Below are 13,624 nucleotides of genomic sequence, written 5' to 3'. Positions count from 1 at the left end.
GCCTGTAAACATCTGGACAAAGCTGATTTGTTGTTTCAGCTCTTGATCTGAAGCTAAAGAACAACTGAGGTTAAAGTGCAGAACGTCAACTTTGCGTCAGAGACCACCCTTCATCTGCTTAATTTCCAGTCAAAATGGCAGTTAAGGAAAAATGAATCATTTTTCAGCATCAGGAAAAGGTGTTTTGGAGAAATTTCAGACAAGCCTCAATGATATTTTTTCCATGTGTCTTGTAAAAACACATCCAAAGTACAGCCTTAGATGTTGCCTTATCTGCTTCTCACAGTCCAAGTAATTGCAAATACACTCAGTGTTTCTGAGGTCTGGGCTTTGGGTTGGCCTGTCCATTGTTCTGTGAACAACATCAGGTTCATCGTTTGATTTTCCCCCTTTTTCTCTATCTCCTTTTCTCAGCAACAGCTTCTTGACAGCTACATATCCTTTCAGACCCATAGCATTGGGCTGTCTTCTCAGAGTTGAGGAACAGACAAACACCTGCAGTATTTTTTTCCCCCTTGCACCATTGTTAGGAGTCCCATTTTCTCTGGATCTTTCAAATGTTTTTTTGAACTTTTTTTGGAACTTTTCCCATCCTTACGCAAGTGGATTATCTTTTATCTGACCTCCTCAGAAATATCTCCTGAAAAATAAGTTGTACTTAATTTTTATTTTTAATGGAAATTAAATAATGAAGGTTGGCCTCTGTCTTTTGCACAGTACTGTATACAGGGCTAACCACACAGGAATCACAGCCCATTTATACAGCCCCATAAAGGTAGGAGACCATAAGTACTGGACAATGGGCCACTACGCTGTTTCTTAGACAACTGGATGTCAGTGCATTATTGGCTGGAGAGCCTGTTGCTGTTTTCTCTCAACATAAAGACCAAAGCAGACAAATCAGAATTATATCAATCACTGACAAAAAAGATCTGGAAAAATGTCTGGAACAATGAACTATTTGGCATATTGTTAAGAAGCAACTGGTGAACTGAGAACAGGAAAATGATCTGGCCGACTACAGAAGACCAGAGCAGAGGATGAAAGGAATATTGGAAACAGTATACAGAACTACTGAAAGAAATGCTTTAATTTGAAAAATACTGAACAGGTGAACATCCAGCATAGTAAAGGTGTGCTAGAGAATACCCTAACAAGAACAATATGCAGCCTAACACCACAACGTAAACCACTGGTAAACCTCAAAATCAGACCACAGAGATTGGAAAAATGCATAAGCTGTATTAGAGATCTACCAACATCTTATTTATTTAACTGTTATGTAAATTTACCTAATTACTTAGGAATCCCTGGAATGGGTAGATGGTATAAACGGCTGGAATTCCTATATGGTTCACCCTTTCCTGCTGCCTTTTCACATCCACAGATCTTCTGCTACCTTTTCACATCCACAACCCAGCCACTGAAACAAATGATTCGCATATAAAAACCTTATTTTTTTTCTTCTTAAAAGTTACTTCTGCTCCCGAGTGGCGCAACCGTTGGCCCTATCATCAGGAGATCGCGAGTTCGATCCCTGGTGATCCCAAGGTAAATGCGTACCTTGGTGATCCCAAGGTAAATGCGTTCGAATTAAAGCTTATATTTCACCCCATTACTTCACTGCAAATCTAACAATGTCCAAATGAGTTAACACTAGAAAAATTTAATGACTGTCCAATTATTTTTAACAAGCAGGTTTAGCCAGCAGAGCAGCAAATTGCTGACTACAGTAACTTGATTACTATAGCTGATTTTACGCTTGCATTCAATGTGCTATTGCCATGGACAAGACTGGTCATAGCACAACCAAAAAGTTGTGCAAATCATGAGAACGCTCTTAAACGGCAATGGATTTGTGGCCCTTCCCAATGAGCTAATAGCAAACACCTACTCTGTTAACAGTTTTGATACAGGTACAGTTCAATTCAGCATGCTATTCACATACGAAAGACAAATAAGTTGTCGTTCTATAACTCAACATAGGTCATGAACCATACAGAGAAATCGTATACACAAACAGCTCTGGCCTCTGAGTCACAACCGAATTCCAACTTTTTTTCTTCCCCCTTTTGGTGGAGTCAGCAATTTGACAGCAACGGATGATATATGAGACACGCAAGCACTGCTGAATAATCATGTTTACGGTGAGCTTTCTGAACTGGGACCAAACTCCTGCTATTCTCAGGCTGAAGTCCAACAGTGTGTTCAAACGCTATGGTGCTGACGGGCCTTCTCCATCACTCATCAGCTACGCATTAACCCCAGGTAGAGGACACGTACAGTACTGAGATACTGTATGCTGTTGATGGCAAAGGGGTGGAGGACTACATGAATATTCCAATGGAGGCTCAGATGCTCCTAAATATGAGGTGATACATTCTTGCTCTCTTCCACTGCAAACAGGGCTGGTGGTGAGGATCCTGAAGCTACGCTCAGCAAGGTGCCATTTCAAATAAACCAGCTACTTAATTACTGCTTTGCTTTCAGCTCTGCACTACACTCCTCAGGTTAGAACAATACGTTCCAGTACAGGCATGCAAAATATACAGTCTGAGTGGGTGCATACTCTAATTTCTGGGCTCTTAGCCGAACTTTTTTTCCAACTTGGGGCAGGACAGGTAGAATCAAGCAGAAGGCTGTGAAGAATGTGCTTTACATTTAAACATCAGGTTGTAGAGTCTGCTACAACATCTACAGCTGTCTACTGTGGTCCAACAAGAATGGACATGGTTATTTGAATACACAGATAACTCATCAGCATACTTTTACTCCAACAGGTATTTTGTATAAAGCATGTGTAGTAGGGAATTTAAAATAGGGATGCACTGATGTGGGAATAATGGGGCGATGTTGACATCCAATATTTTTCACGTATGTCTTCCAATGCTGACATAAAAATATATCTAACGTAGAATTTTTTAAAAACATAGAAGTTGAGACTAAATTCACCCGGATCAGCATTACAAAGAAGTACAGGGAGATTCACTCAAAAGAGGCCCCGAATGACATTTAACCTCCGTTTACAACTTTCGGGTGCGTACCCCCATACCCCTTTGTGTGTCTGGCAGTAAACAGAGATCACTTCCAGCATCACATGTAATGCAATCGATTACACATACGTCAAGGTAAGCAGCGTATTTTTTGGTTCAGATTGCTTCATCCTAACGGGAGTTACAACAGAATATTCAGGGCCTCTTTCGAGTGAATCTCCCTGTATGATATTTCTATAGGGTTATAACTGCAGTCAAAAGAATAACATTTTATCACAGTAACCCAGCATCACCAAAACAGTCTTACGGATCTGTCTTCAAATATTGGTTTAAAATAGCCTTCAAATTTAAATATCTGTCTGATGCTGATGACATGATTCCAATATCATTGTGCATCAGTAACAAAAAAAATATATATTAATCAACACTTTTAAATGTTTCTGACAGCGTATAAAAAGTTTAATTGCAGAGAATGGCAAGGCACAAACACCTGATATTGCACCTCATGATAACACTGCTGTCAGAGGAAAACCTCGTCCTTTACACTGTGTGTAAATTTCATTAAGAATGGACCAAAAGAAGCGACCTAAAACAGTCTGGTTCCACTGACTTACATTAAAAGTGAAGGTTTTTTCCTTCTCCTGTAAAAAAGCTACCATTTTGGAGATATGAGGTTTTCTTCCAACAACAACGATAATCAGAATTAGTATGTCATCCCTCCATCACCTTAACTCACCTATAAACTTTACCCATCAATTACATGGCCACTATCGATAACTATCATTGAAACATTTAGTGATTCAAGCTTTAACAAAAATGGTGACATCTCAACTGAGCTTTGTATACACGTAGAATATTTTTAAAGATGACAAATGTGTATACTGTAAACTGCTTGATTTGCTCTATAGGTACAACTGGTAGCACTATGTAAGCAAATCAAGAAATCTATGAAACTCTCGTACAGATCGCCTTCTATACTAGGCTGCACGTAATAAGCGAACATTAAATTTACAGCAAAGTTTGAACTAAAAAATATACATAATAATAAAACACCGCTACAAAATCGCTTATCAGACCTACATGACAACTGTCTGGGTGTGGTCCTAATATTCTGATATGCATGACTGACACCTCTTAGTCCAAACATGAGACTGCTGTCACAAGTTTCTACGACTTATATATCTTACAAGTCGTGTGGGCAGGACAACACATGGTTGGTAACACTTTGCTCTACTCAAGATTAGGACTGTCCAGTTTACGTAGAGAGAGGAGAATGTTGATAAAATAGATCAGCCAGTTTGGTTTTTGAACGAAAAAACGATTAACCTACTTAGAAAGAGAACATGGATTTAGGTTCCCTGAGGCTTTAAGTAAAAATTATACAAATGTCCATCTCAAGTATTCAGTGGTCTCTCTATCACAGACATGCAGAGAAAAAGGCAAATTCAAACAGCAATGAAGCATGGAGAAGAAAAGAGCAAGGGAAGGAGACAACATTGATGGCTTGATTAAACTGTGTTTTTTTTTTTTTATACTTTATGGACAGAGAAAATCATGACTTGTGTCTTTGTTTTCAGGCTGTCTTCCGTTTTCAGAACAGCTTCAGAACTAATTGGTCTAGGTTTTAAGATAAGTACACCAAATACCCTGTTTGAAAGGACGCCTCAAGCTAATGAGGCAACTTTGCTTAACAGAGGGACGTGGCGATTATTCATTTTACTATTATTCAGCGTATCGTCCAAATGCCTGCCACTTCCTGCTAATGAGGATCAACTGTTCCTCCATCCAGGGGCAGCTTTTCTTTCAGAGAAACAATCTGCCTTAATATTTCTCTTTTTTTCTACTTTTTCTCCAAATACCTTCTTAAATGTCTCATGCAAATTTAGCACGTTTTTTTCAACTGCAGAAACAGTGCTGGTTATAAAATCCGACACACATTTTTAAGTGAGATTTAGCTATTACCCACTTTCCATTTGCTAGTTCCATTATTTTGTCATAAGCCCTGGGGTTCGACTCCTGTGTGAAAGAACTGCCAAAACTGCATAATTTTGATCAAAAACTTTGTGACTGTGTAGGCAGACTGATGCGTGTGGCTCGTTAAAATCCACTACGACCGCTGCAGAGCGCTATTGTGCTGCGGTTAGAAGTCAATGGAGTTGGCTGAGGTTTGAACACTTGAGGCCTGGATTGCAGTGAACTGGAAGCAGGACAACAGCAGAACCACCACAAACAAACTGACAGCCTCTGGCTCCTGGAGACGAAGACACTTTCACACGATGCACATGAAAGTGGTGGGAGTTTAGCAACTGTCCAAACTGACGGTACTTTGGCTTTTACGCTATGGTTTAGTTCTCTGGAGGAGCATTTCATAAATTACGGACGCTGGGGTGTCGCCCTAATAGTAGACATTCGTTGCACATGGTGTGGAATGTTTCCTCCGCTTCCTTTTACTGGCTCACCGCTTGAGGGGTGTGCTTGCAGGATGCAAATGAACCTGTCAATCAGTCGTGGATTTCAAATAAATTTTCTTCTCAAGTTTGCTACTCATGCCAAAGTGCTCATAGTTCAGGATATGTTGGCTGTCTACACAGACTATCATCTGAAACTCAGCTCTGTTTTTCAGCTCGCCAGGAACAACGACAATGTCAGAGACTTTCTGCCCTGCGGTACTTTTGTTTTTGTATTTGTTTGGGATCGTACAGAATGGGGATCCAGACACAGCTGTTTTCACATTTCCTTCATGTAGGCACGTCTTCATTGCACACGGACAACAGAAAGTGGCTCCTGCCTGACTGGTCAGTGCTGCACGGCTACCATAATTGGCATAAAGTTAAAGTCAGCTTAACTTTTGTCCCTGCGAGGTGAGCATTGCTTATTATCCCACAGTCCCTCTCGCTTTTTTCACTACTCACTGTTAAAACTGGGAGAAATTTTGGATGACAAATTTGCAAGCATGTGACATGAGCCAAACAGAATAAGTGTCTATACGAAAATGTATAACTATTCTTCCACTAAATACTACACTGTTTTTGTTTTGACGTCTGTAAAACTATTTGGAGCGTTAAAAAAACTACTTGGAGCTTGAAGCTGTTGTGGTGGTCTTGTTCTGTGCTGTAGAGGGTTCTCCATCAGTCTCTATCAGCTAAGAAAATTAGTACTTTGGGGCGCCAGAGAAAACACCCTTAACCATCGAGTGACTCGTTTCGAGGCACTGCGAGGCAAAATTAACAAACTTCTTTAAAGGATTGGCAACATTTTCTCCTATCAAAAGCTTCTGTCACCAGGCTTAGTAGTAAACAAGGCTAATGTACAGCAGCCTGCTAATACAGGATCAGATATTCATTTTAAACCCATGTTAAAGAACTCAAGTTGACTTAATTCATGTTTAATTGGGACAAAAACAGTTACAGTTTTGGTGAATACTCACCAGCCTGCTAGGTTTATTACTGCTGTGTCTGAGCTAAAGATCTGTAAATTTTGCAGACGTCCATTGTCTTATTTTTGGAGACTGCATATATTTAGTGTTACTTGTTGAATGCTGTACTGACGTTTTTTTTATCAACATGCTGGTTGTGTTAGGTTGTGCTGTTTATCTCAAGTTGATGTGCTTGATGCCGATAACATTTGCTGTCCAGCCCTTTAGCTTAAGTTTTTGTCATGTGCACTTCATGGACCAGGTTTGTACCTCATAGTTACTTCTTTTTAGAAGGCTAAAGGTTCTTTTTTTTGTATTTTCCCCCAATTTTTCTCCCCAATTCAGTCGTTCCACCCACTAGTTAGGACTCCCCCAATCACACGACACCACCAGTGCTAGGAGGGTGAAGGGTAGCACAGGCTTCCTCCGAGACCTGTGTAGCGCCACCGCATCTTTTCGAACTGCCGCTCATGCAACGTCACTGGACAGCTGAACGCGCTTGGAGGAAAGCGCCAACCGCCAGATCTGTTACGTCAGCTAACAGGTGTCTACGCTGACTAGCATCGCGCTGAGTGATGGAGGGAGAAAGGGGGCCATCCTACCCACCCAGAGAGAGCGAGGCCAATTGTGCTCTCTAGGACTCCCAGCCACGGACAGCTGTAGCATCACCAGGGATCGAACTCACAAACTCTTGATGACAGGCCCAACGCTTAGACGGTTGCACCGCTCAGGAGCCCCCACTTTTGTTTGTTTTAAAGACAGAAGTAACTGATTTTTTACCCAATTATCTCCCCAATTTTGTCGTTTCCAATTCCACCCGCTAGTTAGGACTCCCCCAATCACACGATGCTATCAATGCTAGGAGGGTGAAGGGTAGCACAGGCTTCCTCCGAGACCTGTGAAACCAACCACCGCTTCTTTTCGAACTGCCGCTCACGCAACGTCACTGGACAGCCGAACGCGCTCGGAGGAAAGCGCCAACCGCCAGATCTGTTACGTCAGCTAACAGACGCCTGCGCTGACTAGCATCGCGTTGAGTGATGGGGGGAGAGGGAGGGGCCATCCCACCCGCCCAGAGAGAGTGAGGCCAATTGTGCTCTCTCGGACTCCCGGCTACGGACGGCTGTAGCATCACCAGGGATCGAACTCGCGATTTCCTGATGATAGGGCCAACGCTTAGACGGTTGCGCCACTCGGGAGCAGAAGTAACTTTTAAGAAGAAAAAAAAAGGTTTTTATATGCGAATCATTTGTTTCAGTGGCTGGGTTGTGGATGTGAAAAGGTAGCAGAAGATCTGTGGATGTGAAAAGGCAGCAGGAAAACTGTAAAAGAGTGATACTTCAAGACCAGTGACACTCTATGAACAGGGCAAGGCACTCTATGAATAAGGCAAGTCCAGTACCACCCCTCTCCCCCGAGCCAAGGAACTCGTTCTCTGTTCTAGTCTTCTTAAAAAGAGTGCACATTACTGTAGCTAAAAAGCATTTTAAGCCTTCAGCTTGTTTACCAAAACAAGTCAGGACTCACTGAAATCATAAAAGGTTATCAATCTGGATCCCTTCACTATGTCTCCCTCTAGTGATGGAGTTTTGCATTGATAATGCTGCAAAACTGCCTCAACATAACATGTCTACATTTTATTACTACACAGTCATGCACCTGTGTAAATTATGACCAGAGTTAATTATTTTATAAACAAATTATTTATTCTGATTATTCACTAGACTGCAGACAGTTTAAATCATCCCTGGTTAATAGAGAATGCTTATAGCCCTAAACGCTGGAGCTGAGAGACACTGATGTGTCAATATACTAAAATACAATTACACTCTTTTCACAATCCACTCAAACCAAACGATCCCTCGTTTTCCACTGGAAGATGAGGTCACAGACCAGTGGCCTTTTGGAAACAGCTCTTAATGGCTTCCTTTTTTCCGCTTACCAGCATATTTACAGTGTTCTAAGGGTTTCAAAGTGTTTATGTGGCTCCCCACATTTAGCATAATGGAAACATGGACTGCAGTTTAGAAAAATGAAAATATGTCCTTCAATACTCATGTTTGTGTTATTACTGGATGTTCACCCAGATAGGCAGCAGCAGTGCCCCTGTGGTTGGCTCTGTTTAGGGTTACAACTTCCAATTATTTACATTAAATGATTATCACCATACACAATGCTATATTTAAAAAAAAATGAACAATTAAAGCATAAAACATCTAGCCTCTTCTAAATCACACTTCCAAAAAACAAAATGACTTTTATTAAGGGCATAGAAAATTTTCTGTTTTTAAAATGTTGTTTTAATCAGTACGAAAGGTGCAAAAAAGCAACAAATTATTTTCCTGTCCAATGATAGGGCAAAAGCTAAATTAAGTGGTAACACTTTCTATGAATGTCACATTTGTAAGCATCTATAAACACGTTAATAACATGTTACAATGTGTTCATAAGGCATTATAAACATGGTTATAAATATTTATAAAAATGATTTACACTTAATTGCCTTATAGCCATGTTTATTATACATTATGAATTGTTAATATAACGCATTATAAGTAGCGTTAATAACATGCTATACTCTCAGAGCCAAAGAAGTCGGTCCCAGCTTGGAGAGTGTAAAGACAAATACAGAGTTTATTTCCGCCCTGAGATTTCCAGTATTTTATTTCTCACCGCTGGTTTCCCACATTGGGTAAAACACTGATGCAGCACTAGTTTAAACTCTGACATTTGAAGCCTGTAATGTGCTTTATTGTGAATGTTTTAGTGTTTCAGTAAATCCTTCAGTGAATACTTCAACTTGAAGCCTCACTCTGAACACTGGAGGAGGCTTTAGTACAGTACGTTTCACTTTACTTAGAGCAGACAAATATAACTTACGAGCTCTTATAATCTGCTATGAACAGTACCTATAATGCTTTATGTTAACAATTCATAATGCATAATAAGCATGGCTATGACGTGCAATGCATTTTTATAAATATTTAGACACGTTTATGATGCCTTACAAATGCATTATAACGTTATGAATGTGTTTATAGATGCTTACAAAGGTGACATTCATAGAAAGTGTTACCAAAAATCTCTATTCTAGTGATGGTTTTAAATGTTCATTTTCATTGACTGACAACACTGGTTTTGTGTGGACAGGAGGTTGAAAAATTGCAATATTAAATGGAAAAACAAAAAAAAAAGTCTTTAATTTGAGGTGACAATATAGTTATTAATCATTCAGTGCAGTCAGAATGGTTTTTCTTCTGCTCAGGACAGCTGCAAGCTGAAAGAAACTTATTCAGACTGCACTGGGAGACGACACAGACAGCTGACTTAAGCCTGTACTTAGGTATGATTTTTTTGAATGGCTTAAAACTCAGTTAAATAAAACTTAAAACAAAAAACAAAAGGGCACAGATTAAGAGCACAGCAACAGATCTTCTGCTCCTAAAAATGCTATTTTAATCAGTGTGAACAATTCAAAAACGAATAAACAAATTATTGTCCCTCACCCTCTTGCTCGCTAAAAAGAACTGACCGAAAATAGCTTTTTAGATGGACAGTATGGTTAATAAGACTCTCCTGCGCTACTCAACTCAGATACATTCAAACTGTCGTAGAAACCTGGTCAGAGCTGCCAGACTGGGCAGGATCTCCCTGAATAGCATTTTATGCTCTCAGCTACATCAATAACTGATCATCAGTGATGTTTTCCTTTGTAGTGTTTTACCTTTACCTTGAAATATGCTATGTGTAATTCATAAATAATAACAACTACAATAACAACAATTAGAATAGTACCTATAATGACAATCTTAATGTTTTTTTTATTTTTTTTTTATTTTTTCCATTTAATCATTAAAGTGAAACATCCTCATACAATATTTGGACATTCAGCATGAATAAAATTAAATGACTTGACTGAAAATGAAAATATTCAGTACTTGCAGCCCTAGTTTTAATTATTAATCAGTTATAGTGCATTTATTACCTATTATCAATGTTGTCAATACTTACTTATTGCTGAGCTATGTGCATAAACCAGTGGTCATAATCAGTGAGATATTCTGTGTTTGTTGTGTGCACACCTTGCAGTATCGCAGTGACTCCATTAGTGTGAGAAATCCTACAGAAGCCTGTTCATGGATCCCATGAAGCTCTGCAGAGAGCGAGAGAGAGACAGAGAGAGAGAGAGAGAGAGAGAGAGAGAGAGAGAGAGAGACAGAGAAATAAAGAAAGACAGCGAGAGATGGAGAAAGAGAGAGAGAGAAAGAAAGAGATAAAACAAAAAGAAAGAAAGAGCGAGAGACAGACAGAGTAAGAGAGAAAGAGATAAAACAAAAAGAAAGAACGAGAAAGAGATAAAACAAAAAGAAAAAGAAAGAGAGAGAAAGAAAGATAAAACAAAAAAGAGAGAGAGAGAAAGAAAGATAAAACAAAAAGATAGAAAGAAAGAGAGAAAGAGAGAGAGCGAGAGCGAGAGTGAGAAATAAAAAAAGAAAGCGAGAGAGAGAGAGAGAGAAAGAAAAAGAAAGACACAGAGAGAGAAATAAAGAAAGAGAGAGAGATAGAGAGCAAGAGAGATAGAGAGAGAGAGAGCGAGGGAGAGAGCGAGGGAGAGAGCGAGGGAGAGGGAGAGAGAGAGAGAGAGAGAGAGAGAGAGCGAGAGCGAGAGCGAGAGAGAGAGAGAGAGAGAGAGATCACTGTCTAATTAAAGCATTAATTAAAGCCAGGTCTGGTGCGTCTAAGTGGAGGAGCCATTGGACACCGGCCCTTTGCTGGTAAACACTTTAAATAATGCAGTTCATCATCAGCAACATCTGTCAGACAAATTCACTGATAGTGAGTCTTAAACAGCATGCAACACTGCCACCTAGTGTTCGAACCTAAAACAGTGGCAGAATCTAAATATACCCTTGAAAGCACAAACAGCCGACATGATTAGCAACAGATTATCTGAAAGTAAAAGTTAGTAGTCTTACTCATTCCAGAACATTCCCTGTCGCCGTCCCAGACATTGGACACAGCGCGCCCCGTCACCAGGAGGTTAATCAGGCTTTGACTATACAGGGAGGGAGAGAGGGAGAGGCAGGTCATCAGAAATAAGACACAAATAAGGTCCTAGATTAGCACTTCTATTCTCAGAAGCTTTGTTGTTTGCTTGTCTTTGTTCTTCATCGTCTAACAAGCGTAACAAAGGTCTCAATTATAAATAAATAAAACAAAATGGGAAAACAAGGACTTAAATTTCTTGGCGGCTTAAATTCCTTTGCAGTGGCATAACATGATTCTAAACAGGGCATTATAAATATTCAACATCCTTAAATTGCTCCATTAATAAAGAATATAAGGCAAAGTCTGCTAACATTACTTCCTACTAGAATTAGGTAGTAGCCCGGTTAGCTATCTACTAGTCATCCTGGCTGGATAGATGTAGATTTGGAGGTATAACAAAGCAAAAACCAGCATATTATCATGTGAAAACATGCTTTATGTAGGCAATAAGCACCCTGTGTTAAATCATTTCATCAAGCTCAAGTAATCTTACCAAGTGAAATAAATCTCACCCCACTGGCAAACAGTTTAGAATCGGGTCTGTAAAACTTTAAGTAATATAATGCAAAAACAGTTTAGATGCAGGTTGGAACTAAACTGTTCAGAAGGAGGGTTGGTGACCAGGGCTCCATAGGGAAGGGTCACTGCAAATCAATACAATATTATTCTGACTGATCAGCTTTGTTCTATGATAATTTCATGCAGTAACTGCATAAAAAAAAAATGTTTCAAATTTTTATTTGATTTACTTTTTTTTAGTAAAAGCTCTCCTCAAATTAACAGAATGTGTTTTATGATCACACACATATTGCTATATGCTTACAATTTACTGCTGAAAGCCAAAAATCTTAGACACTCTTTGTATTATTTTAGAAAAATCATTTTTACAGAGCAGATCACTGAAGAGACGCCATCTGTTTATAGTTTATAGCCCAGATTTGTGGAAAAATGGGTCGACTTTTAGTAGGAAAAAAAAAAAACTGAGTTCAGCTTCTTTTATTATAAGGGTTTAGAATTACATCACCCATCTATTTGACTGGAAAGAAGACAGTTACAGCTCTCAGATGACCCCCACCTTTTGAATGTAGTTTATGAAATATGAAGATGAAGATTATGAAGAATAGTGCATTTTGGAACCACCGGTGGTCTCAAGAAGTTGAAGAGGTTAAGTTGGGGCATAAAGTCATTACTGAGTCTTTTGTTACACTAGTTAATTTCAAACTATCCTTTTACTAAAAGTCGTGTCGTAACTAGTATTATAAAACAGATCCGGTTCTAAAATCTGATTGATCCACAATATACCACGGCTGTGACCGCCTTACAACAACTCCGTATCACTGCGCCATGGCAAGAAAAACCCTTGTGCTGTTAATGGATTAATCTTTGACTCTAATGCTGATTGAACGGAGCACTGAGTGCACTGATGAAGTAAGAACCGGTTTGTGTTTAAACTGAGGGGCTGGTTGCTTATGTTGTTAACCAGAACTCAACATCCTAAACAACTCCAACATTAATATCACAGGCTTGAATTAAAGCACTCACGAAATGATTAATTGAAAAACGGCAAAATAAAAGTCTTAAACGCTTCAAATGTCCGTGTTTCAGTCAGAAGTAGCATCAAACCCAGGCTGAATCCCAAATGGCTCCGTTCTCCCTAGCTAAATAGTGAGCTGTGTAACATTAAGCTTAGAAATTCTAGCTTCTGCTGTCAAATAGTGACGGCTTGTCGAGTATGAATATGGATAAATCCCAAGTTTCCACTCGCGGTGGTAATTTGGTGACCAAAAAGTACTTAAAACTAAAGGTTTTTGCATTAAACAGTGTTGTGTTATCATATGTTCACTGTTATATGAGAAAAGTTTTTACAAAATCAGGAAATGTCTGCAGTTTACAGCGATGGGCGACCGAACGTTCTTCTCCTCATTCAGTGGTCAATGGTTGCTAAGCAACAATAGCGTACTCTAAAGGAACTACATATCTTGGCGGAATACTTCTCAATTATTATGAATAATAACTTAAATAAGTATCTAAAATTTTGTGTATTTTTATATATTTTATGTTGGCCCCCATTTTATAACAGCAATAAGCCAATCGAGGCAGTGCTTTACTGCGATTTTATCACGGGGGAGGGAGTTTTACTCCACTTCGCGTCAAAGAACACCCCGTG

At 39.4% G+C, this 13,624-nt stretch overlaps 1 protein-coding gene across 2 annotated transcripts in view; it reads right to left on the bottom strand.

Moving 5' to 3' along the window:
* The window catches only part of mindy3 (MINDY lysine 48 deubiquitinase 3), a 90,660-nt gene that overhangs the window by 61,863 nt on the left and 15,173 nt on the right, over positions 1-13,624 (bottom strand). For both annotated transcript variants that reach the window (XM_036558543.1, XM_036558542.1), the window contains exons 8-9: positions 11,385-11,464; positions 10,491-10,561 (exon numbers count right to left, since the gene is read on the bottom strand). In XM_036558543.1, coding sequence (XP_036414436.1) covers positions 10,491-10,561; positions 11,385-11,464 — 151 coding nt within the window. The remainder of the gene's footprint in view (positions 1-10,490; positions 10,562-11,384; positions 11,465-13,624) is intronic.

The sequence above is a fragment of the Colossoma macropomum genome, unplaced genomic scaffold (genome assembly GCF_904425465.1).
Source record: "Colossoma macropomum unplaced genomic scaffold, Colossoma_macropomum, whole genome shotgun sequence".
NCBI lineage: Eukaryota > Metazoa > Chordata > Actinopteri > Characiformes > Serrasalmidae > Colossoma > Colossoma macropomum.
This window is presented reverse-complemented; position numbering and strand designations above follow the sequence as displayed.